This window comes from Dreissena polymorpha, chromosome 15 (assembly GCF_020536995.1).
Source record: "Dreissena polymorpha isolate Duluth1 chromosome 15, UMN_Dpol_1.0, whole genome shotgun sequence".
NCBI lineage: Eukaryota > Metazoa > Mollusca > Bivalvia > Myida > Dreissenidae > Dreissena > Dreissena polymorpha.
This window is the reverse complement of record NC_068369.1, coordinates 19,147,209-19,170,297: the sequence shown is the minus strand read 5'-3', so window position 1 is coordinate 19,170,297 and position 23,089 is coordinate 19,147,209. Positions and strand designations below refer to the sequence as shown.

Here is a 23,089-nt window from a genome sequence, read left to right as displayed (position 1 = left end):
AAAAAACTTATTATACATATATTTCAATATAAACTAAAATAAAAGTTAAGAAGAACATGTGTCGAAAAATGCTAAATAAGCCAGATATTTAATTCTGAAATCGAAAAAGGCTGTACAGCCGAATTCGCCAGCATGTATATCATGCATGTACGATGTGAATCTAAATTTAGTTTAACGGTTCATTTGAAATTTCTGCAGCGATATCGATTCATACGACACATGAACACTTACAAAAAAGACGAATGCATCGGTTATTGTAGGAAAATAATTACGAATTATCTTCGTCACAATCGGCTCGGGGCGCTAATTTGTATTTGCTGTATTTTATGAAATTCGTCTTAAATGTATCATTTTTCTTGCATAGTGTGTGTTATTATAACATATTTGTATCAATATTTTACAATTCAGCACATATAAAAATCGTATATACCCGCTTTAATGAATTGGTACGGATCGTGATCATGTATATGCATCTTATTCTTTTTGGTCTGCATTTATACACAAATTTTTAAAAATATATTAGACCAATTGTGAGCTCATTTGTTTATGTGGAGTTTGGTTTTTCTATTGCAATACATTTTCGTTACACACTATTTTGTTGACTTTGGTTAAGCGGCTTAACTTAAGCAAAACTTGTTTAACCAAGAGGACAAATTGTCGTTGAGTATTTGTATTGTTTATAGAGATTTTTTTTTAATTTTGTGTATGCTGCTGGATTACTGAGTTTCTTTAAGCTAGTTTTAATAGGTAAAAATTAGGTTCTTTTGTTGTATAAAAGTCAATTATTTTGGTCAAGAAATTATCCATCAACATATTTTAGTCTTATTTTGCCTGGTTTACATTATCAGGGAAATGCTTTAACCGATCAGAATAATGAATTAAAACTGCTACATCATGAAGACTTAAGAAACTACTAAGCAATTCAGTTCATACCATACATCCCAGTCTTGCCCAGATTGTCTGTATTTTGTGAGATTTGTTCTGTTGTCCTACCCCAGTAGTCCATATAAATGGACTCCCAGAGCCTTTGATATTTTTTTGCTTTGACAGCTCTGGGAGTCCATATGCACCCCTTCATAAACACAAGCCCACTTCTGCATAGCTATTCCGTGAACATCGCTAAATAGATGTCGTTTGTTACCAATAAACGAAAGCAATGAATAAAACACATTACATTAACCGAAATGGCAACCACAGAAGTTATTCTTCACATGCACCCTTTAAAAAAAAAAATAACGATGTTTCAACACACTATTCTTGTTGACAAGTTTATGTTGAAATTCGAAACAGTGTTTATATATTAGACATCTGTTCAACATCGTTATTGACTAAGGCTACATCAAATATCAAGATTTGCAAAAGATTGGTGCACTGAGACATACATGCCATAAATTTTCAGATCAATTCCGGGAAATTGAGCTCAATTTTCCGGGATATTTGCCGATTTTCCGGGACATGTATATATATCGCGATATAAATAGACATATATGCATTTTTTGGTTCTTTTTTTTTTCACATCGTAAATTGAGTACATTACTAATAAATATGTTGTTAGCATCTAAAACGATTTTATGCATCATTGATTATCAAAGGCATTTCATTAATCTTTTCTATGTGTATGATCTCCATTGTTAATTCGATCTATTATTTATTTGCCATGTTTGCAGAGTCACTATTTAAGTCCACCTTCTCGTTGAAATGATATAAGCGGCAGGTGCGCCTAGTGCGTAAAATCGTTTAATATATCCTCCTAATAGACGATTCGCATTTTGTTTAATTAGGATACATGCAGTAATTGTTTCAATAATTAATTATCTTAAAGACGGTAAAGATACACATTGTTTGTGTGTAGTTTTTTTTTAAATTTAATCTCGCGTAAAAATAAATGTTTTGATATAACTGAATAATGCATGAAATGCACAATTTCCACGAGGACAACATTGATGTAAAATCCGGGACATTTGACAGATTTCCGGGACTGTGGGACACGTTCTGCATTTCCGGGACAATCCCAGACAATCCGGGATGTATGGCGTGTATGACTGGGACCTAATCAATAGTGACACTTTAAGTCGGCAACATTATGACAGTCTTCCAATATGGTGCATAGAGCGTACAAAATAATTTGCTTTAATGGTTCCATTTGCATGAGTTTGTGCTTAAGACAGGTAAATATTGATATGTTTTTGCAGTAAAAGTGTTCATTAGTCCATGAAATGGTTTTCAAATTTTGCATCTAAGGACAATTGACAGGGTATTGCAACTCTCAGCAACCCTTTGGGTTATAAAGCTGAGAGTTGAATTATTGAAAGTACCTACATTTTGTAGCCCAGATGCAATATATCAATAAAAATAATTAATGATACCATTCAGTCTGTGGACAGTTAATCCCTTTGGCAGTCCTTATAACAACACAACCAGTGATGTGCATGTCAAATTCAGCAGTAATTATAGCCGCTTACTTACAAGTGATCGGTAAAAGCTTAATTAATTGTAATTGTAGGCATGAAAAAAAAACATGTAAAAGGGTTGGATTTTAGGATGTGATCTTTTGGTTTGCAAACAGATGTCTTTCCTTAACAAAGAATTCCTTTTTTTTTTACAATTTAACTCATAATCACCTTGCATCCACTTGTCAATTATCAATAAAATCCAGCAGTCAATGTTTCTACCGAAAACCAGTTTGCCAATGAAAATTCCTTGTAAATGAACCTCATAAATATAACTTTTATTAGGCCTATATATATATTATGTGCAACTGTCTCTTGACAAGATATATTATGGGAACACCCTGGGTGGAGGGGCAGTTTGACAGCAGCTAGGCGCTCATTAAGTCATGCAGTTGTTTTGGCATAAAATGAAAGCCATATTCAATTTACTTTACAGTTCTTTCCCTTTGTTTTGTAAAAATGATGTTAAATCCATAGTTTCTCCTCTCTCACTTATACAGTTTTCACCAAATCTTCACCAAACTTTCTGAAAATGTTTGTTTACATAAAACAATGGCAAAGTTCAATAACCAGCCAATGCGCACCCGACCAGGCATTTCAGAGATAAGGTATATTTGTTCAGGTATGTTCACTGATCACATTTCAGATTGAGTTGAAATCAAAGAAATGGTACGAGTTTCCCCCAGTCTGTACAAACCCCGAACAGCCAAGAGGATCAAGGATGCGTTTGCAAGGAAGGGTATTTATAGAGTGGGCACAATACAGGGCTATGCAGATGCTATCCTGAAAGGTTTGTTGTTGTCATGGACTCGCAGCACCTTTTTTTCTAGTTCCTTGATAGCTTTAGTCTTTTTTGTATTTCTAAACTGCTTTATTGATATTTGATCAGTTTATTCCATTTCATTTTGATACAATTTTAAAGTTAATGAAACTAATTATGGCATTTTTCTACAGTTTTCAAAATTGCTATTGTTACCATCAATTTTGGATTTATTTTAGAATTCGCCTTTGTAATAAAGCTCTTGTACTTTCTTTATTGCAAAAGTATTTTTTTAGACATTAGAAGCATGAATGCTAGTACTAAATATTAAAATTCTATCTATAACTAGACAGTATTAAACAAATAGGTAATTCACTATGATCACCTGAATGTTACATGTACATGCCATTAGCGTGTTCCAAAACTGCAAGATATGTATCAACAATTGATATGCATAATGCTCAATAACGGTACATTGTATTACGCTCAATAACGGTACATTGTATTATGCTCAATAATGGTACATTGTATTATGCTCAATAACGGTACATTGTATTATGCTCAATAACGGTACATTGTATTATGCTTAATAACGGTACATTGTATTATGCTCAATAGCGGTACATTGTATTATGCTCAATAACGGTACATTGTATTATGCTCAATAACGGTACGTTGTATTATGCTCAATAACGGTACATTGTATTATGCTCAATAACAGTACGTTGTATTATGCTCAATAACGGTACATTGTATTATGCTCAATAATGGTACGTTGTATTATGCTCAAAAACGGTACGTTGTATTATGCTCAATAACGGTACATTGTATTATGCTCAATAACGGTACGTTGTATTATGCTCAATAACGGTACATTGTATTATGCTCAATAACTGTACATTGTATTATGCTCAATAACGGTACGTTGTATTATGCTCAATAACGGTACATTGTATTATGCTCAATAACAGTACATATGCATAATGCTCAATAACGGTACATTGTATTATGCTCAATAACGGTACATTTTATTATGCTCAATAATGGTACATTGTATTATGCTCAATAACGGTACATTGTATTATGCTCAATAACGGTACATTGTATAATGCTCAATAACGGTACATTGTATTATGCTCAATAACGGAACATATGCATAATGCTCAATAACGGTACATTGTATTATGCTCAATAACGGTACATTGTATTATGCTCAATAACGGTACATTGTATTATGCTCAATAACGGTACATTGTATTATGTTCAATAACGGAACATATGCATAATGCTCAATAACGGTACATTGTATTATGCTCAATAACGGTACATTGTATTATGCTCAATAACGGTACATTGTATTATGCTCAATAACTGTACATTGTATTATGCTCAATAACGGAACATATGCATAATGCTCAATAACGGTACATTGTATTATGCTCAATAACGGTACATTGTATTATGCTCAATAATGGTACATTGTATTATGCTCAATAACGGTACGTTGTATTATGCTCAATAACGGTACATTGTATTATGCTCAATAACGGTACATTGTATTATGCTCAATAACGGAACATATGCATAATGCTCAATAACGGTACATTGTTTTATGCTCAATAACGGTACATTGTATTATGCTCAATAACGGTACATTGTATTATGCTCAATAGCGGTACATTGTATTATGCTCAATAACGGTACATATGCATAATGCTCAATAACGGTACATTGTATTATGCTCAATAACGGTACATATGCATAATGCTCAATAATGGTACATTGTATTATGCTCAATAACGGTACATTTGCATAATGCTCAATAACGGTACATATGCATAATGCTCAATAACGGTACATATGCATAATGCTCAATAGCGGTACATTGTATTATGCTCAATAACGGTACATTGTATTATGCTACTATATGAGCCTCATTCTGGGAAACTGGGCTTAATGCATTTGCGTAGCGTTGTCTCTGGTTAGTCTGTGCGGCCTGCACTTGCCAATCTGAGACAACACTCTATCCTATAACCAGATGAAAATTGATAGTATAACAAAGATCGTATATACTTGAACTTTATACTATCGCTATTTTTGGATCAGATTTGGGGTTTTCCAAAAATTCGAGAATACATTTTTGTCAACTGCGGAAATTCAAAATGGTAAAAAAAATGCGATATTTGATAATTATTAATGGAAAATAAGGAGGAAATAATAGGATTAATAGAATATTATGCGAGTTTTGGATAAAGATCAAGTTTATCAAGCTCGGCTCAAAACATGTAAGCGCCCGGCAAACCTCGCGCTACATCGGTTCTAAGCCTCCCATGATAAACTTGATCTTTATCCCAAACTCACATAATATTCTCTATTTACGCACATGAATGAAGTCCAACATTCCAAGAGCAAGGCTGATTGTCTTGTGCGATCTGTTTGCAGAGAAGGGCGTGGAAGTGGTCGATCCGATGACCTATCTTTACCCGCCAGCCCCCGAGTGGGTCCCACCGGAAGACATACCAGACAACTGGCTGGCAAAGAGACCCGCGGTTGAGGACGTACGTGAAAAAAAGAAAGTGTGGCACGTACATCGCCTGTCGGCATTCACTGAAGGTTGGATGAAAATAAGTTTATTAACAGTAAATTGGGGCCATGCTCTGTGAAAAGGGGGTTTAATGCATGTGCGTAAAGTGTTGTCCCAGATTAGCCTGTGCTGTCTGCATAATCTTATCAGGGATATTTTCCGCTTTTATATTTTTTTGTTTAAAGAAAGTCTCTTCTTAGCAAAAATCAAGATTAGGCAGAAATTGTGGTCCCTGAGTATCCTGTGTGGACTGCACAGGCTAATCTTGGATGACAATTTACCCATATTTATTAAACCCCCTTTTCACAGAGCGCCGCGCATTTCTATTCAAATCTCATGAAACCGCAAGGCTCAGAGGTTGACTGTTTGGTTTGTTCTTCTACAGAGTTTGTTCAAAAAATGAACTTGGGAACAAAGTTGGTCCTACCCTGGGTTTCACTTGTTTCCCTCATATGTATGTACTGAAAAATGTATTTATCATATTCTTTATATCTGCAAGGATGTATGACGGTCCTCAACCAAGTTGGTTCAAATCGTACCCCTGTATGTCTTGTCTGTAATTGCAAGGCATCAAGATTCAGTAGGTGGAATGTGACATTGTATGGTGGACTTTTACTAACTTTGTTCAGATGAGGCGTGTTATGAGAAAACTGGGCATAATGCATGTGCGTAAAGTGTCGTCCCAGATTAGCCTGTGCAGTCCGCACGGGCTAATCAGGGACAACACTTTCCGCCTTTATTGGATTTTTGATAAGAGGAGACTTCATTCAACGAAAAAAATTAATAAAAGCAGGAAGTGTCGTCCCTGATTAGTCTGTGCGGACTGCACAGGCTAATCTGGAACGACACTGTACGCACATGCATTATGCCCAGTTTTCTCAGAACGCAACTCAAATCATCCCATTGGGTAAATTTTGCCCTACCCAATATTTTCTATAAATTAAAAAAAATCATTTTTGTCATTTTCTTAAAGTCAGCAGCTTTTTCACAAGCATTGTACTTTCAGTGGGAAGGTGTTTTTATGTTCCTCATGTTTCCAGGTATGCAGCAAGCTTGTCTTCTCACAAAGTCTCAGCTGTTTACTGGCCTGCCCCCTGCTATCAATGACCTGGTGGGCAAGTACAGAGTCAGCGATCAGGTAGGGCTACCATTTTCACCATAAAATATGGCAAGAGTCAGCGCAATTTTGTTTACTAGTAATGTTGTGAAGAAATTCCCTTTTGCAAAATGTATTTAGCGATGTTGGTTTTAAATGCAAGTATAAAGAGTTATGTAAACTGGTATTAGATTTTTACTGTTAAATCCCCATTTGAAAGAGAGGCATATGAATTTGTCGTTTTCCATCTTTCTTGCAAGATTTTTTTTATTGCTTTAACTAAAAAAGTATAGCTGCTGGAGGGATGAAACTTTTTTTATAAGAGAATTAATCACACTGTAAACTTGATCACCTGTATATTTTGGTGCAGTTATGGCCCTGTTAAAGATAATTTTGGTCTTGTTTTGTATGTCTTTTTAAAGTATTTGTGCAAGTGATGAAACTTTACAACTGTTTATGTTCATGTATGGATAAAATTGTTCCAGGATGATGAAGCAAAGCGACAAATATTGGCATCACAAGTGTGGGACAACACAAGAGAGAAACTTCCAAAGAGATTTGATTTGGAGAACCTTGATTGGGTTTTCCGCAGAGAATATGGCATTCCAGAGAATAAATCCTCGTATGATGTCTATAAATAGCTGCTAATCTGATTGGTTGAACTGTTATAAATAAATATCATATATATAAATATATCTATAAATAACTGCTATTTTTATTGGTTCATCTGACTGTTATAAATAAGTATAGCTATGAATAACTGCTAATCTGATTGGTTTACCTGTTATAATTTAATATATCTATAAATAACTTCCAATCTGATTGTTTGGGCTGTCTTACATTCAGGTACACATAAAAAACATCGGATTGTTGACTTTTATTTCTTTGTGAACTCACCAATAATACCAAACACGTTGCTGATAACATCTATTTGTAATCAATTAATAATGATCCTACTTCATGTTTTGCAAGTTTTGATCAATATTCTTGTAGATCTACAGCAATGCATGATATTCGTTTAGCAGTATTGCAGTGACTAGTGTTTGCCAGGGAGCTTTTCACTTTCTGTGTTTTCCGGATCTTACCTTATCCACAGTCTGCAAGACTTTTGGAAGGTAAAATCTTGATTGATCGTATCAAATGGTGCTCTAATTGTCTAATTTGTGAGTGTTTTTATGAATTTTCAGATTGATTTTGCTTAATGGATTCCTGCAAATGGCACAGGCCATGAATGAAGAATTCCCAGAACTATATACCGAAAGATTGCTTGTGTACGAGCCTCAGTTTTCAACCTTCTACAAATACAAAGGTATTAATGTTTTTGGCTGAACCTTTTAGAATATGAGTAGCAAATATTACTTTGTAAATGTATTTTCAGAAAAGAAACATGCTAAGGCTGACTATGAAATGACTTTTAACTGCACCAGACATCTGTCTTTTTATCTGAGTCTGTGTAAGGTTAACAATATTTTCCTGTTTCTTATTGCATCAAAATGGCTTGCTACAAAGTTTTCAAACTTTTACAGTTGTTGCTTATGATCATTCTCTGTACATGTATACCGATATACCAATATATGTTCACCTTGTTTTTGTCTCAGAAAGGTTCTGTCTAGCACCTACTTAAGGCTTATGAGTTTGTCAAACACAGATTCTTTATCACTTTTTATATGCACATTGAAAAGGGGACGTATAATAGTTTCACCCTTGGTGGGTGGGCGGCGGGGGCATCCACAGCAGTGTTTCAAATAGTTTTCATCTGATCTTCACCAAACTTGGTCAGAAGTTGTATATAGACAAAATCTAGGTCAAGTTTGAATATGGGTCATGTCGGGTCAAAAACTAGGTCACGGTATCTCTTAGTGCATTTCAACGATTAAGCATGTTGTCAGCTCTCTAATTGAAGTAGTTTTCATCTGATCTTCACCAAATTTGGTCAGAAGTTGTGGTAAATAATATCTAGGTCAAGTTCAAATATGGGTCATGCCGGGTCAAAAACTAGTTCACAAGGTCACTTAGTGCATTTCAAGCATTGAGCATGGTGTCCGCTCTCTAATTGAAATAGTTTTCATCCGATCTTCACCCAATCTCATCATAAGTTTTTTTCTAAATGATATCTCGGTCAAATTAAAATATGGGTCATGCCGGGTCAAAAACTAGGTCACGGGGTCACTTAGTGCATTTTAAGGATTTAGCATGGTATCTCAAATAGTTGTGTTTTTCCACTCAAACGGTAAAGTAATCAAGTTGTCCAAAACCTTCAAACAGGCATATCTTGTGACAGTTTGGCACTCTTGTTCTATTTATGATAGAGGAACGTAATCAAATGATTTTGGAGTCTTTGTGGTATCTATATTTGGTGATTCCTCCTTTTTGATGGCCATTGTATATGAAAGCGGAGGAAAGAATGGAAAAGCTGTCTTCTGCAGAGCCTCTACCTGTCCTTACAGCATCTCCTGCGGACTCACAGATGGGGGCCATTTTTAGCTTGGCTGTTTTCAGAGAGAACCCGAGGTATTGTCATAGCCAGCTCATCGTGCCGTCCGCGTCGTACCAACACCTTGACATTTTGCTCTAAAATCAAAATGCTTCCACCTACAACTTTGAAACTTCATATGTAGATGCACCTTGATGAGTTCTACACACCACACTCATTTTATGGTCACTAGGTCAAAGGTCAAGGTCACTGTGACCTCTAAAAATATAAAATCTGACAAGCTTTCATATATTCAAAACTGCACCCGCCAAGCGTTGGCACCAGTTATGCGGTGCTCTTGTGTTTTTATCAGGGTTCGCACAGGGCTTGAAAAGTGCTTGAAAACGAGTCCTAGGCTTGAAAAGCCCTTAAACTAAGGTTGGCCTTGAAAAAGTGCTTGAAAAGTGCTTATTTCATGTAAAAAAGCCTTGAAAATGTTTATTTCTGTTCAAAATTACTTTTATCATTGCCATGAATTTTAATCGTTCTTAAGGAAAATATTACGAAAATTTATCATAAATTCCTTTGCGCAAAAAGTTGAGTACGAAATATAAGTTTGGTACACTATTGGGTACGAAACGTTAAGTGTACACGTCACAGATTATGTGTACTAGGTCAGAGGTTCTCCGTTGTGATTTATTTTCGCGAGTAAAAATGCAGCGATGGGGTAGTGTCGTTTCAAAGCAGAGTGGTTAACTGAATATTCCTGGCGCTACTTTCTGGTCATAAACACTGATGAAATGCAGAAAAAATGCTTAAATAATTACCACTTATACGAAACGTCAACATTCTTTAAATATGAATATTCATGGCGCTATTTTCTGGTCATAAACAAGTTGTCAAAATGACGTTAATCGTTATGTTTTGCGCGAAACTTATGAATATTTCTGGGTACAGAAAACAAATGACATTCGAAAAGCACAATGTTTGGTCTATATGAAGACCATTGGGGTCGGGGGAATGGGGGAAAGCGCTTTGAAAAGCAATGTGTTTTTTGGTGAAACAGGAAGGTACTATTGTTAAAACTGTTGAATCTAAAACAGTCATAAACAACAACAGCCCTGTGAAATACAAAATGTAATAGTAACTGATTTATTATCCCCACGCTTTTTGAAAAAAAGGTGGGGATATTGTGGTTATCTCCGCCGTCCGTCCGTCCGTCCGTCCTGGCCACTATCTCCTCCTACACTAAAAGCACTAGAACCTTGAAACTTACACACATGGTAGCTATGAGCATATGTGCGACCCTGCACTATTTGGAATTTTGATCTGACCCCTGGGTCAAAAGTTATAGCGGTTGGGGTGGGGCCGCGTCAGAAATTTTCACTCATTTTTTAGGTTATTTTACATTTACTTCTTTATTTCTACACCGATTCGCTTCAAATTGATACTGGACCTCTCTTATGACAATACGGTCAATCTCAACCATGCATGGCCCCATTCCCAACCCTGGGGCGCCCCGCCCACATAGGCCACACCCACCAAAAATTTCCATTTACTATAATTTTTTCATTTCTACACGGATTCACTTCAAATTGATACTGAACTTTTGTTATGACATTAGGGTCAATCTCAACTATGCATGGCCCCAATCCCAACCCTGGGGCGCCTGCCCACATAGGCCACACCCACCAAAAAATTCCATTTACTATAATTTTTTCATTTCTACACAGATTCACTTCAAATTGATACTGAACTTCTCTTATGACATTAGGGTCAATCTCAACTATGCATGGCCCCATAACCAACCCTGGGGCCCCGCCCACATAGACCACACCCACCCAAAATTGCCTTTACTATAATTTCTTCATTTCTACACCGATTCACTTCAAATTGATATTGAACTTCTCTTATGACAATACAGTCAATCTCAACTATGCATGGTCCCATTACCAACCCTGGGGCGCCCCGCCCACATAGACCACACCCACCCAAAATTGCCTTTTACTATAATTTCTTCATTTCTACACCGATTCACTTCAAATTGATACTGAACCTCTCTTATGACAATACGGTCAATCTCAACTATGCATGGCCCCATTACCAACCCTGGGGCCCCGCCCACATAGACCACACCCGCCCAAAATTGCCTTTTACTATAATTTCTTCATTTCTACACCGATTCACTTCAAATTGATACTGAACTTCTCTTATGACAATACGGTCAATCTCAACTATGCATGGCACAATTACCAACCCTAGGGCGCCCTGCCCACATACTGTGAAACCATTATTATTCGTTCGACATTATTTTTCGCGTTTTTCGTCCTTCGACCGATGGACGAATTCAAGATCCTAACGAACAATCATGTCCCATATTTGAAACAAATAAGACTGAATTACCGTGGGCATGAGGCATTTAAATCCAGCGTAATCCACGCATATACACACGGCTCGAAATTAACACTCGCACACTCGCAACATGCGAGAAAAAAAGATTGAAAGGTAAGTTATAAGCCACTAGTATTTTTTGCATATAAAGAAATAGTGAAAAAAAAAACGAGTTATATTGCTTTAATGCGTTCGACGGCATGAACGCTAAACCGTAGGTCAATTTTTTGAACGTCCGAATACCCATATGCGGAAGCGCGCAACTTGTTTGTTGACTGGTATACTTATAATACAGATACACAGATGGTATTGATACAAAGAACATGAAACAGTCGACTATTCACACTCAAGTTAAATCCGGTTTTGACACAAAGGGGTGTTCATTATACAGTGTACTGACAACTGACATTTCCTGTAAAACGCGAATGCAATAAGGCTGTATCGAATGCGTCGACTTCGTTTAGGTATAATAGTGTTGATTAGCGCTAATTGTTAACAACTTTATTACCCATTGTGTGTATTGTGTTTTTCAGGGGTGTTGCAGATTATACAGCCTACACGCGGCGAATCCGGATTAAAGACAATACTATTAAACGCAATTAAAATATGACGATGTGTGAAATATATTATGCGCTTTGTTACAAATTAATAAAAAACATTTTGATTTGTGTTTGGTTGTTTGGTTTCAAATATTTACGATGCAAAACGCTTGAAACTTTAATGAAATATGACCAAAATAATTTGCTTACGCCAATTATAACCCATAATGTTCGCACCTTCTCTAATTGGCGCCGATAAAGGTAAGATTGTAATCAGTTTGACCGTGATAGTAATGGAAAAAGACTAATTGGCAATTGGCTTCGTTGTTTAAAACACTTGTTAACGATTATTCAGTCCAACTTATCCGCTAATCATAACAAAGAACGTGTCAATGACATAAAATGATAAGGGACAGTTACTATCACCTAAAATAACAGACTTGCTAATTGGCATATGCCAAACAAGGCCCACCTCCTGCAAGTGACTACCAAGTGCTGCACCTCTCTTTCCCCAGCACAATGTTTTCGCAACCGCGTATTACATGTATTACAAACAAATCGGACGTTTTTTGTTTTGTTTTTTCAAAACCAGAAATGGACGAATTTAAGAGCGGACGAAATAGTCATTTTTATGAAAAGGGCGAAATTTTGTGCCGACGAAAATAAATGGTTTCACAGTATGTCACACCCACCCAAAATTGCCTTTTACTATAACTTCTTCATTTCTACACCAATTCACTTCTAATTGATGATGAACTTCTCTTATGACAATACGGTCAATCTCAGCTATGCATGGCCCCATTACCAACCCTGGGGCACACCTAGGTCAAACATTCGGCGTGGGGATACGCGTCGGCCTCTGCCGCGCCATTTCTAGTGTTTAAATAAAATGAACTAGTCTGTTTGATGTGAGCATAGAAAGAGACAATGTGTTTGTTTATAATAACTTTAAAAAGTAAATACATATGTGAGACTCATTGAGTTAAGGATGGATAATGTGTATTTGTATGTAATGACTATAAATAACATGTATGAGTTATTGTGAAATAAGTTTAATGTGTTCAAGAAAATAAATGATATATACTGTGTTAATCGGCCTTGAAAATGAAAATTTGGCCTTAAAAAGTCCTTGAAAAGTGCTTGAATTTAGGTTTGAGATTTCTGTTTGAACCATGTTTATGCATCTCTTTATCACATCTCTTTGCTTCAGTTGTTAATGATCCCTGCATATCTGGAGGATGTGTGAAGCTGTTTGGTTGGCTTTTCCAAAGGGACACTTTAAAGATGGCATTAGGTGTTATTAGGTGTGTTGGCTAAGTCTACGGTGCCATGTTAGCAGTAAGAAAGTGATCACCTGTTCTTGTCTGGTCAGGTGATGGTAGTTGTCCTGTGGGCCTTTTCTGCTATGAGTCGAAGCTTTTTGTTGTCTGTGGCTTAATCCAGGACTGACAAAGCATCTGTTAGGAGGACAATATGTTGTGGCCTACTTTGCTGCTTATAGTGTTTGCAGCATGGATGAAGGCTTCCACCGCAGTTCTGTAGTTTGTGCCATAAAGGCCTGTTGGTACTGCTTCTTCCTGCCTTTCTGTCTCGGCACTGCATGTACACAGAAGCCCCCCCCCCCCTCCCTCTCTTTGCTGCATATGTTGCTGACCCACCTGTGAAGGCATGTTCAATGGGTATCTTTCTTCAAGCATGGCCAGCATTAGGGGTTTTATTGCCCCCCCCCCCCCCCCCGCCCCCCGGCACTATGTTCATCTTTTGTGGTGAAATTGGGGACTTTGGTATAGATGGTGATGTTTTTCTGTGATTTTATCTAGTTGGGCAGATTTGGTACAGATGTTGATGTTTTTCTGCGTTTTTCCAGTTTAGCAGATTTGGTACAGATGTTAATGTATTTCTGTGTTTTTCCCAGTGGGGCATATTTTCAGTACTGTTCAGAGGATCTGCTTTGGTGTCCTGATTTTCTTCTTGGACAAAATTTTGTCTTCTCAGTTTTCCTACTAGGAGGCTATTCACTCTGCTGTACATCAAACGTCATTATTTACAACCTGAACATATCTGTTTCTATTAATACATGGCCAAAACACCAACTTTCGGGAAAGGGCCACAGCATTGTTTTCGGGGAAATAAAGACACAATTTTTTAGCTTTTGGAATGAAAAATACTGAGGTAGATTGGAAATTTAGAGAAAAATGCATGATTTTAAAGAGATTTCTGAAGGGGATAGGGCTTTTTTGGTCAAGGGGAAGATAGAGAGGCCCCTTGTGAAGAAGTTTTTTTTGGCCCTATAATCTATTATATTGATCTTCAGAGGACAATATCCACATGGCCTGCAAGTTCAAGGCAGGGGTCATGGGGTCAAGGCCGCTGACACCCCTGGGAGACAGTGCCCTAGTTGAGGCCTCCAAAGAACACACCCCCTTTGACATGTATCCCATCAGCCCATTGGTGGATTTACAGGAACAGGAGGTGTTGAGCACAAAGGAAACACATGGCTGTATGTATTGTGTACTGGCTTTGTCTTCGCCTTCTTAAGTGTATGGTTTTCATTGCTTAAAAACTTAATGTTTATTGTTTTAAGTGTATCACTAAATTTTATACAATTAACAGCTAAACTGAAGCTATGGTTGCCTGCAGACTCTGTGTGGGAAAATCTCAGATTTAAAATAACACAGTTTTGTACCTAAATATGAGTCGTTCTCTCAATAACTGGCTTAATGTATGTTTTTAAAGTATCTCCTCACATTTGTCTTTGCTAGGCACACGGTGATTTAAAAGGATACTTTCCACTTAGACTGGGTTTTTGTTGAGAAGAGAAGCAAAATTCCATAAACACGGAAATGTTTGTCTAACAGTCATACCTGGCTGGACTGAGCAAACTGCACAGTCTGATCTGGGACGATATGTTACCCATTTGGATTTAGCCAAATTTTCAAAAGCGCTGCTGATATACTTATAATTGGCATACATCTACATGTATCAAGCAGTCTGTTATATCTGTCATTTCAACTCACAATAGCACAAAGTCCTCAAGAGTGAGATTTTAATAATGTCCTTTACCATGATATCTCATAATACGTTGATATGTAAGCTGTTTTCTTCTAACATTTTTACTAATCTTCTTGAAAACATCAATATTATAATTGAAGGACTCAGTTCAGTAACCAACAACATCATCCCAAGAATGCCTTGAATTATCTTAAGTTATCATGCCTTTTTAAGTTTTTGTGCCTTTTGTGCAAACACTAAATTTGCTCTTCACGGACTTGAATTTTTAAAGCTTGATATAATATCTTTGAGTTATGGCACTCCTTGCGGTTGACAATTTTCATCCAATCTTTACCAAATAAAATAATGTGTATTATGATTTTTTAGCTCATCTATTTTTTGAAAAAAAATTATGAGCTATTGTCATCACCTTGGCGTCGGCGTCGGCGTCGGCGTCGGCGTTGGCGTTGGCGTTGGCGTTGGCGTCGGCGTCCGGTTAAGTTTTGCGTTTAGGTCCACTTTTCTCAGAAAGTATCAATGCTATTGCATTCAAACTTGGTACACTTACTTACTATCATGAGGGGACTGGACAGGCAAAGTTAGATAACTCTGGCGTGCATTTTGACAGAATTATGTGCCCTTTTTATACTTAAAAAATTGAAAATTTTGGTTAAGTTTTGCGTTTAGTTCCACTTTTCTCAGTAAGTATCAATGCTATTGCATTCAAACTTGGTACACTTACTTACTATCATGAGGGGACTGGGCAGGCAAAGTTAGATAACTCTGGCATGCATTTTGACAGAATTATGTGCCCTTTTTATACTTGGAAAATTGACAATTTTGGTTAAGTTTTGTGTTTAGGTCCATTTTATTCCTTAAGCATCAAAGCTATTGCTTTCATACTTGCAACACTTACTAACTATCATAAGGGGACTGTGCAGGCAAAGTAATGTAACTCTGACTGGCATTTTGACAGAATTATGTGCCCTTTTTATACTTAGAAAATTGAAAATTTGATTAAGTTTTGTGTTTAGGTCCACTTTATTCATACAGTATCAAAGCTATTGCTTTCATACTTGCAAGATTTATGAACTATCATAAGGGGACGGTGCAGGCAAAGTTATGTAACTCTGACTGGCATTTGGACGGAATTATGGGCCATTTATACTTAGAAAATTGAAAATTTGGTTAAGATTTATGTTTTGGTCCACTTTACCCCTAAAGTATCATAGATATTGCTTTCATACTTGGAACACTCACAAACTATCATAAGGGTACAGTAAAAGGACAAGTTGCATAACTCTGGTTGTCATTGTTACGGAATTATGGCCCTTTTTTGACTTAGTAACTTTTAATATATGGTTAAATTTTGTGTTTCGATCCACTCGAAGTATCAAGGCTATTGCTTTCAAACTTCAAATACTTACATGCTATCATGAGGTTACTGTACCTGGCAACTTGAATTTTACTTTGACCTTTGAATGACCTTGACTCTCAAGGTCAAATTATTAAATTTTGCTAAAATTGCCATAACTTCTTTATTTATGATTAGATTTGATTGATACTTTGATGAAACTACTCTTACCTGACATACCACAATAGACTTCACCCAAACCATCCCCCGTGCCCTCCCCCCCTCCCCCGTGCCCTCCCCCCTCCCCCCCCCCCCTAATTTTTTTTTTTTTTTTTTTTTTTTTTTTTAAGATCATCTCACAAATGACCACCACACCCTCACACTATACCCCCACCCCACCCCACCCCCCCCCCCCAATTTTTTTTTTTGATTTTTTTTTTTTTTTTTTTTTTTTTTAAGATCATCTCACAAATTATCACCACACCCTCACACTATACCCCCCCCCCCCCATTTTTTTTTTAAAACGGTTATGTTTGAAATACCGTCCAACCATCGCACCCAAAACCCCCCCCCCCCCCCCCCCCCCCCCCCCCCCCCCGATTTTTTTTTTTTTTTTTTTCGCTTTTTTGGAAGATAATGTAATAAATATCCACAACCCCACACTATACACCCCTCTTCACTCCACTCCTCCCTCCTTTGTGATTGAAAATGAGAGTCCCTTCACCTTTAAAAAGAAAATAGATGAGCGGTCTGCACCCGCAAGGCGGTGCTCTTGTTTAAACTTTGAATAACTTATTAGTAAAATGTGTTTAATCTTATCAGTAATTCTTCATCAGAACGTTATTTCAAACCTTTAATAATTTAATAGTATAATTGCTTCAATAATATTTCTGCAGAGTATATTTAACCTTGAATATGTCATATGTAGGGTATTCAACATTGATTTATTCATATGTAGATTGTATTTTAATTTGAATATTTCATCTGCAGAGTGTACTTCACCATTAATAATTGATTTGTATTTAACATTGAATTATTCATTTGTAGAGTGTATTAAACTTCGAATTATTAATATGTAGAGTGTATTCAACCTTGAGTAATTCATCTGTATAGTGTATTTAACTTTTAATAATTAAGCGTTTATTTTATCGTGAATATTCATATTGAGAGTGCATTTAACAGTGAATAATTCATGTGTTGAGTATTTATCCTGTATTAATTCATCTGTAGAGTGTATTTAACCTCAAACAATTAATCTGCATATTGCGTATTTGATATTGATAATTCACCTGTAGAGTGCATTTTACCGTGAATAATTAATCTGTATGACATTAATTAACCTTGAACAATTGATCATTATACATGTAGTATATTTACCCTTGAATACATCACCCGTAGAGTGTATTTAACCTTGGATATTCATCTTTAGACTATTTGATATTTAAATAATAAACACGTAGAGTGTATATTGTATTCAACTTGGAATAATTCACATGAGGAGTATTTAACCTTGAGTAATTCATCTGTAGTCTATTTTACCTTTAGTAATTCATCTGTAGAGTCTATTTAACCTTGAATAATTCACCTGTAGTCTATTTTACCTTTAATAATTCATCTGTAGTCTATTTTACCTTGAATAATTCATCTGTAGAGTCTATTTTACCTTTAATAATTCATCTGTAGAGTCTATTTTACCTTGAATAATTCATCTGTAGAGTCTATTTTACCTTGAATAATTCATCTGTAGAGTCTATTTTACCTTTAATAATTCATCTGTAGAGTCTATTTAACCTGAAGTAATTCGTCTCTTTCGTATTTCGCCATTATTAATGCACCTGCAATGTTTTTTTTGCCTTGAATGATCTGTTGAGTTTTATATACCTTGAATGGGTAATTGATGTGCAGACTGCCAGAGTGTAATTAGTCTTGAATAATTCTTCTGTAGAGAGTATTCAACATTGAATAATTCATCTATAGAGTATTACGGTAAACCTTGAATAATTCATATGTGTAGTGTATTTTATCTGAAAAAAATCACCTGTAGAGTGTATTTAGTCTTCTTGTTATTGAAAAATTAATCTGTATAGTGTATACAACAGAACCTACCAAACTTTTAACCGTATTTTTCCTTGTTTCCAGTCCTGCGGCCCAACAGCAGTGTACGCTGTTGCTACCCCCAGCTGACATTGAACGTGTTCCCAGGCAAGCTACTGCACATGGACAAGACTGCCCAACCTTTCAGCTTCCTAAACACATTCGCAGTTGCTGTAGAAGAGGCCAGGAGACGATTTGGGGTAATTAAACTGAATTTGAGTGATGAGACTACATTGGGGTAATGAGAATGCCTTGGGGTAATTAGATTGCATTGGGATAATGAGACTGCATTGGGGTAATAAGACTGCATTGGGGTAATTCAACTGTATTAGGGTAATGAGACTGCATTGGGGTAATTAGACTGCCTTGGGATAATGAGACTGCTTTGGGGTAATTAGACTTCTGACTACTCTGTTGCTTTTTAGCCCCTGCCAAAGGCGGAGGGTAATAGAATTGGTGTTGACTTGTCCATCTGTCAGTCAGTGCATCCATCCATCTGTCGCCAAACGTTTTAGGGCTATATCTCAGAAACTATATAAGTTATCAAAATGAAACTTCATAGGTGTATGAATCCTATGAGGAAAAGTGCCATGCACAAGAACCATAACTGTACACTATCTTTAATAAGACTTATTGCCCTTTGTTTGTTTGTCTGTATGATGTAAATTTTTTAGCTATATCTCAGATACCATGCAAGACTTCAATATGACTTTATAGGTGTATAAATATTATTTAATGAGGATAAGTGCCATGCGTAAAAACCATAATCCTTCACTTTCTTAAATAAGAGTTATTACCCTTTGTTGTTTTCGCTTGATAGAACTTTTCAGGGCTATATTTCAAATACAATACAACATTTCAACATCAAACACCACAGGTGTGTAAAAATCATAAAGAAGTGCCATGCACAAGAACCATTACCCTGCACTTTTTTAACTTAGAGTTATTGCCTTTTGTTGTTTTTGTATGATGTAAATTTTCAAGGCTATATCTCAGATATGCTACAAGATTTCACCATGAAACTTCATGGGTGTATAGCTATCAAAGAGGGTAGCAATTCATAAAATCAATTGCCCTACACTTGATTATTTTTAATGATTGTATACCATATATCAGGAAATGTGCACTCATCCATTAACACAATTTATTTTTCGGGGGATATCGATTCAACGTATTTGCTTGTTCAATATAAAAACTCGTGGTTTGGGTTTAACTGTTTATAATTTGTATTATTTGTTTGAAAGAAAGTATCAACAATTTAAATATTTAATTACCAGAGCTCCAGATAAGGTTTTGTGAAATTCTTAACATTACTACCAGATTTTCAAAAATAATTCTTAACGCTGAAATTTTATTCTTAACGTTACTACTAAGTTTTGGAAAATATTTCTTAACTTTTCTAAATGACCTAAAAATAAATAATAATGGTTATTTTCATGCAAAAAATCATAATAAACATACTAGCAACTTTATTCATTCGAGTTCAACAGTGTCTATTCAGTATTACTATTATACAATTTTGTTTTTCAAATACCCTCATATGCCCAAACTGTGCTTAGATTGCATGCCTTCGATGAATTTTTACATATTTCACAATTAAAGCGGGTCTCCCCTTCAATCACGGGAATTGTCCCTTCCACTCGTTCAATGTTTTTAACCAGGTTTTCCGAAGGAAAAAACTGGTTATTAGATTGGCGAATGCGGGCGGGCTGGCTGGCTGGCTGGCTGGCTGGCTGGCTGGCGGGCTGGCGGAATAAGCTTGTCCGGGCCATAACTATGTCGTTCATTGTCAGATTTTAAAATCATTTGGCACATTTGTTCACCATCATTGGACGGTGTGTTGCGCGAAATAATTACGTCGATATCTCCAAGGTCAAGGTCACACTTTGAGTTCAAAGGTCAAAAATGGCCATAAATGAGCTTGTCCGAGCCATAACTATGTCGTTCATCGTCAGATTTTAAAATCATTTGGCACATTTGTTCACCATCATGGGACGGTGTGTCCCACGAAAGAATCACGTCAATATCTCCAATGTCAAGGTCGCCACGACTAAAAATAGATTTAAAAAAAAAAAAAAACTTACAAAGGGGGTTAATTTTTTTTGGTCATTTCAAAAGTTCAGTTTGAGTTTTCTCCCTTTATCAGATTTTTTTTTCACAATGAAAACCTGGTTTTGTGACAATTTTGTCCCTTGTTTTTTGTTTAAGTTAGGACCCGTCGTGTCGCGTTTTTTTTTAGCTTTTCCGACTGTGTCGGCAACTGACCATACAACATCGTATAAGATCTTTTCTATAATGTGTTTCTTAACATTCAACTTCGGCTCACTTTGCGTACAATATGTTAAAAGCGTGTTTTTTCGCGCTTTGCAGCTTTTTAGGACGCTCTCTGGGCGCCACCATTGCTTTTTGACAGATAGACTGTACACGCCGTTTTTATTGGAAAAAAATGTGCTTTGTTAAACAAACCCGATAACGATTCTATATAAGCACCGAAAAGATCTTTAATACGCGAAAAGAACTCAATAAAAATCGATACGAACCGATGTTAAAATAATATTCGTAAATTGATTTTGTAATTCTTAATGGTACGACAAGATTTTAAAATAAATACGCAACGGACTTGAAAATAATTTGTAATTACGAAAATACGAACCTTATCTGAAGCTCTGATTACTTTCGGAGTACCGGTAAGTTATCTTAATGCCAGTTTGATGTTATTTGCATCAATTGCTCGTGTCCGTCCATGCTTTTACTCACTGTAATTTAATCATTCATCGGGCACTTTGACAATAATTAGGTGCAACTGTTCACATTGAAGACCCATGTCCCTAGCACAAAGATCAACGTCACACTTAAGGGTCAAAGATAAAATTTGAGCATAATGCAGACAGTTACTTCTTCAATCATCAGTTAATTTTACAATTACTTCCCACAACTGTTCTCCATATGGAGACAGCATGTCACATGATAGATCTTACTTCGGAGTCCAAAGGTCAAGTTCACATGTTAATGCTCAAATAGGAGTAGATTATAACCTTTTTCATCCATCTGTTAATATTACATCTTGCCTACCTCAACTGTTAAACATTCAAATGATCTGTTTTGTGTAAGGTATTTATCAGCAGTTCAAATGTCAAGGTCATGTTTAAAGGTCAGTGTTCCAAATCAGGGCATGATACAGCTTATGGAGACTTCAATTGTCAATAAACCGGCCATTTTTAAAATATCATGCCTCTATTTAGACAGTACTTGTGACCTGAGCTCAATGCTCAAGGTCACATTGTAATTGTTATCGCAACTTTTTGGCCCTTCAATATTTAAAGGAAAATCACCCCCTTCCCTCCCTCTCCACATTAAAAAAACTGTCAATTTGAGCCTTGCTGTGGGAAAATGGGTCTTAATGCATGTGCTTAATATGTCGTACCAGATAAGCCTGTGTCTGCACAGGCTCATCAGAGACAACACTTTCTGCACAAACATAATACTCACAAAGAAGAGAATTCCTTCAAAAATGATAATAAAAGCTCAAAGTGTCTACCCTGATTAGCCTGTGGAGACTGCAAGTCTAATCTGGGACAACGCTTTACGCGCATGCATTAAGCCCTTTTTTTCCAAAGCGAGACTCAATCATCATTAACAAATGATCAGACTGTCACCATACGACCGTGCAGGCCAGTGCTGATGTCCTCAAGGAGTCTGTCTGAAGTCTGCATAGGCTAATCAAGGATGCCACTTTATGCCTAGACCACAATTCTTCTAAGAAGAAAATTAAACAAAAAATAGAATACAATTGGAAAGTAATGTCCCTGATAAGCGTGCGCAGACTTATCTGGGATGACATTGCCCATTTTCAGCCCAGTGCAGGTGTCCTCAAGGAGCCAGTGACCATCTTGAACATCAACTGTTCCCCTCTTACCTTCAACTTTCTCGTGGTGCAGCTCAATACCCTTGACTTCACGTCCGACAACGGCATCAAAAACTTTGTCTGGTCCGACTCGGCCAATCACCTCATAAGAAAGACTTTGTGCAAGCCTTGGCTACATTCGAAGCGCAAGTATGGGCCCCCGAAGTTATGGGATTACAATCCGCAAGTGTTTGAGAAGTTTTTAGCGATGTACTTGTATAACTTTGCCAGCGCCAAGCCCTCTTAGATGATTGGATCAATCATAATATGAGTTTTGAATAAAATGTGTATGCAAATGGATGTAGTTTTTGTTTCTCCATGGGATAAGAGATAAGAGATTGTTATTGAATAGAAATTGCTTTGTTTTATCTATGGACTTATCCTGGAATGCGCTTATTTTAACCCACGAATCCATACAGCAATTGGCCAATTTAATTACCAATGGTAGTTTTATTTGTTTAATTACAGTTGATAGAGTTTGCGTTTTGAAAGGATTTATTTTTGCCAGATTAT

General features: G+C 36.5%; 1 protein-coding gene across 2 annotated transcripts; it reads left to right on the top strand.

Moving 5' to 3' along the window:
- The first annotated feature begins 463 nt into the window (after positions 1-463).
- On the top strand, positions 464-22,872 carry LOC127860102 (39S ribosomal protein L37, mitochondrial-like). 2 transcript variants are annotated; one of them, XM_052397915.1, is made up of 9 exons: positions 464-486; positions 3,097-3,240; positions 5,653-5,823; positions 6,835-6,932; positions 7,376-7,512; positions 8,078-8,199; positions 14,548-14,733; positions 18,718-18,872; positions 22,527-22,872. In XM_052397915.1, exons 2-9 carry the CDS (start codon positions 3,117-3,119, stop codon positions 22,821-22,823), a joined length of 1,290 nt encoding a protein of 429 aa, XP_052253875.1. In that variant the 5' UTR covers positions 464-486; positions 3,097-3,116; the 3' UTR covers positions 22,824-22,872. The 2 variants fall into 2 exon arrangements, with proteins under 2 accessions (XP_052253875.1, XP_052253874.1); XM_052397914.1 differs by lacking the exon at positions 464-486 and adding an exon at positions 1,992-2,168.
- Positions 22,873-23,089: the final 217 nt, after the last annotated feature.

Coding starts and splice junctions, on each gene's coding strand:
- LOC127860102 (XM_052397915.1), top strand. CDS start 3,117: ATGGTACGAGTTTCCCCCAGTCTGTACAAACCCCGAACAGCCAAGAGG. Junction 6,933..7,375: donor AGTACAGAGTCAGCGATCAG/GTAGGGCTACCA, acceptor AAATTGTTCCAG/GATGATGAAGCAAAGCGACA. Junction 7,513..8,077: donor ATTCCAGAGAATAAATCCTC/GTATGATGTCTA, acceptor ATGAATTTTCAG/ATTGATTTTGCTTAATGGAT.